The sequence below is a fragment of the Trachymyrmex cornetzi genome, unplaced genomic scaffold, assembly GCF_001594075.2.
Source record: "Trachymyrmex cornetzi isolate Tcor2-1 unplaced genomic scaffold, Tcor1.1 scaffold258, whole genome shotgun sequence".
In the NCBI taxonomy this organism is placed as follows: Eukaryota; Metazoa; Arthropoda; class Insecta; order Hymenoptera; family Formicidae; genus Trachymyrmex; species Trachymyrmex cornetzi.
Window position 1 is genome coordinate 163,853 of NW_017297248.1, and position 3,365 is coordinate 167,217.

Consider the following 3,365-nt stretch of genomic DNA (forward strand, 5'->3'; position numbering starts at 1 on the left):
GCGTCGTACGACGAAAATCGGATACAGTGTGAATCCAGCATAAGAGCTCACTGAGCGGTCGTAATACTGAATGCATGAAATGCATCCAGTGAGTGAATTCTTTCATCATTAACTTCCATCATGTTTAGATGTATGTACGTGAGCGTAGCATACATCTCAGGCTCGCGAATACGAAACAACTGTTAAGCTGCGCACGATATTTCCTTTATTTAATTTAATCCGCTAGGGATTGGTAAGTGCCTTGATAAATGCTATGAAAAAATTGTTAATTTCATATCTGATTATTACGCCGTTTTTACGTACATGTGAATAAATTGTCTCTCTGACCTATTTTTCCATCTCTTATAAATATTCCATCTCTTTCAAAAGTCATTTATTCTTATTTTTTATTTGATATGTTCAGTTTCTTTTTTAAATTTGATTTTGAAGATAAAAAAGTAGCCGTTAGAAATTTTTACAGATTAATATAATTTTATGTTGACACAAATTTATTTAAAATATAATTTTATTAATATTAATTTAATGTCAACTTTCTGACTAGGATTTTCAGGAGCTTTTAATAGAAGTTTTCAATATAAAAAACAATTTTTTTGTGTAAAAATATAGGTGAAACGATTGTACGAGAAATTTTGGAAAGTTATATATATATATAGGTCAGAAGAGAAAGTTTTAATGATTCATATTTCTTCTGTTAATCTTTAAGGCATACTAGTTCCTCAACTGTATTATATTTAAATTCTTGTGTACTTAATATTGTATTTAAAAGCTTTTTTTAATATTATGCTTGTAAATCTGAACAAATAATTTTTTTCATCAATTCTTTTAGAGGTAAAGTGAAATGAACTTTAGTTAAAATTTATATTTGCTGATCAATTGATTTTTTTCTAGAATATCATCCACGATAGTTTAAAAAATTAACTAAACGATGTCTGTAAATACAGCTGTGTTCAAAATTTGGAAAGAAAGCAATTCTGTGACTATGATTCTGTGGAAGTCATGTAAGACTTTCCAAACTCAAAGAGCAGTTTGTATTTCTGCACGAGATAGATTCCACTTCAGTAACGTTAATCGAGCGGAAAACAAGTTAGCAGTGAGTCAAAAGACAGACTGGAATAAAACTATGTCAGAGGCAGAGAAGATTGTTGGATATCCAACGTCCTTCTTAAGCTTAAGATGGTTATTGAGTGACGAGATTGCCAATGTTGCGTTGCACTTGAGAAAGCTAGTTGGATCAAATCATCCTGTATTAAAAACAGCCAAGTAAATTATCATAAGTTTTCCTAGAAATAGAAAATTTATCTGTACTTTTTTTGTTTCTTTTTTTTTTAACAGGGCCATTATTTATAATGGACGTAATACGCAGGCATTTGGTCTCATTTTGCTGCTAATCTCCAAAGCTGCTGGTCACTTGAATGCAAAACCTATAGAAGAGGATAAAGCTGCTGGTGTATTACACAGGTACACTAAACATAAAAATTTAAATCCTGCTGATATTACAAAAAATATATACCATGAAGGAAAAAATATAAATATTAAATATATAAATGTGCTTCAGTCAAAGAGCACTGGCGGAGATTACAGAAATGATACGCACTAGCAATTTAATACATAGAGGACTGGTAAATATAAATATAGATACAGGATCTATGGACTCCACAGAATTGAACAACATAACTTTCGGCAATAAAATAGCATTGCTATGTGGTGATTATTTGCTTAGCACTAGTTGTACCGAAATGGCAGCTCTCAAAAATCAAGATGTAAATATACATATTCGCTGTTTTTCTTGCTTATGCTGTGTGTCATTGTATTTTGTTACAACAAAAAAGAACAAATTATTTTTTTTTAATTTAAGAGGTTTCTAATAAAAAAGATGTTTTTCAGCTTTTGTTATTAATATCAGCTGCAGTAAGAGACTTATGTCAAGCAGAGTTTGTAGCCCGCAGAGACAATCAAAATTTTCCCATACCGTCAATACCACCTGAGGATCGCACGGGTTACGCACTGAAGGAATGGACACTTTTGAACACTTATGGTGCTGGATCGTTACTTGGAAAAAGTTGCCAAAGTACATTAAAAATAGCTGGTCACAGCAAAGAAATAGAAGAGAAGGGATACGAATTTGGCAAACATTTAGCTTTAGCTTGGCAGGTAATGTATTTTAAATAAATTTCATCTTTTACCACAATTTTTGTAAAATACTTATAATATTTTTAACAAGTTTTTGTAATAATTTTTTTACAGGCTTCCTTGGACTTAGGTTTATGCATTAATAAAGACAAGGGAATTTTGCAAAATTTGTGTGCTGCTCCAATCATGTTCCATGTTGAACATGATCTATCACTTTTAATAGAGCTTGATAAGGGATTGGACTCAGTTGAGAACGTTGATTATTTAAAGGTTTTTAAAATAATTAATATTTAATAAAATTGATCCACAATAAAATTAATTGCTATCCTTTATCGTGTGTTCAACAGAAGATTATATGAATAATTTATGTTTATAGGTACTTGACATTGTTGCAGCTGGTCCAGGCATTGGATTGACTAAAGAGCTTGTGAAGAAACACTCACAAAAGGCAATGGAAATCTTAAGTGTATTTAAAGAAAGCGATGCCAGAAAGGCATTATCTAATATTATTGTAGCTATAGGTGACTTTTAACAAAAAAAGTTTTTATTTTTTATTTTATTGTTCAGTAAAAATTTCAAGGCAAAATTTCAATATATATTTTTGTATATATTAAGCAAAATTATGTAGAAAAAGAACTTTAGGTGGATTAGATAAAGTTGTTAAAAAACAATGATTAAATTTATAATATAAAATATTTATTATATAAAATATAGATTGTTATATATTTTATAAATATTTTCATATCAGAATCAAATGTTTTGATATATAAATGCTTTCTTTTTATAGAATTGTTATAAATATATTATGTGTGTGTATATATATATATATATATATATATACATAAATTAAATTATGTTAAATTTTTGTATTTTATAATATATTGTAGAGTATATAAAACAGATATTTAATTAAATTGATACTTACACTTGTACTTTTTGTTAATACCAGCCAATGTCATGATCCCGATTATAGATTAAGTCAAGTTAGGGTTAGGTGAGTTTACTCTGGCTGCGTCGAAGATCTTCTTCTATGTATTGTTGGTCCGGGTCCTACTTACGCCCAGTCGTAAGGTATGAGAACAAGGATTGCCGTAAGGGTATATCCACACAACCTGCATAGCCGCATAAACGTATGCATAAATAAAATTATCCAATCACATTTTACGTGCGTCTTTGTAGGAGATATGCGAATGGATAATTTTCTTTATGCATACGTTTATGCAGCTATGCAAGTT

At 29.8% G+C, this 3,365-nt stretch overlaps 1 protein-coding gene across 1 annotated transcript; it reads left to right on the top strand.

Moving 5' to 3' along the window:
* Window positions 1–108: 108 nt before the first annotated feature.
* Window positions 109–2,677, top strand: LOC108761627 (decaprenyl-diphosphate synthase subunit 2). Its single transcript, XM_018508243.1, has 7 exons — window positions 109–232; window positions 889–1,260; window positions 1,333–1,458; window positions 1,556–1,760; window positions 1,885–2,151; window positions 2,245–2,400; window positions 2,507–2,677. The coding sequence occupies exons 2-7, from the start codon at window positions 926–928 to the stop codon at window positions 2,660–2,662; spliced, it is 1,245 nt and encodes a 414-aa protein (XP_018363745.1). The 5' UTR covers window positions 109–232; window positions 889–925; the 3' UTR covers window positions 2,663–2,677.
* The last annotated feature ends 688 nt before the right edge of the window (window positions 2,678–3,365 follow it).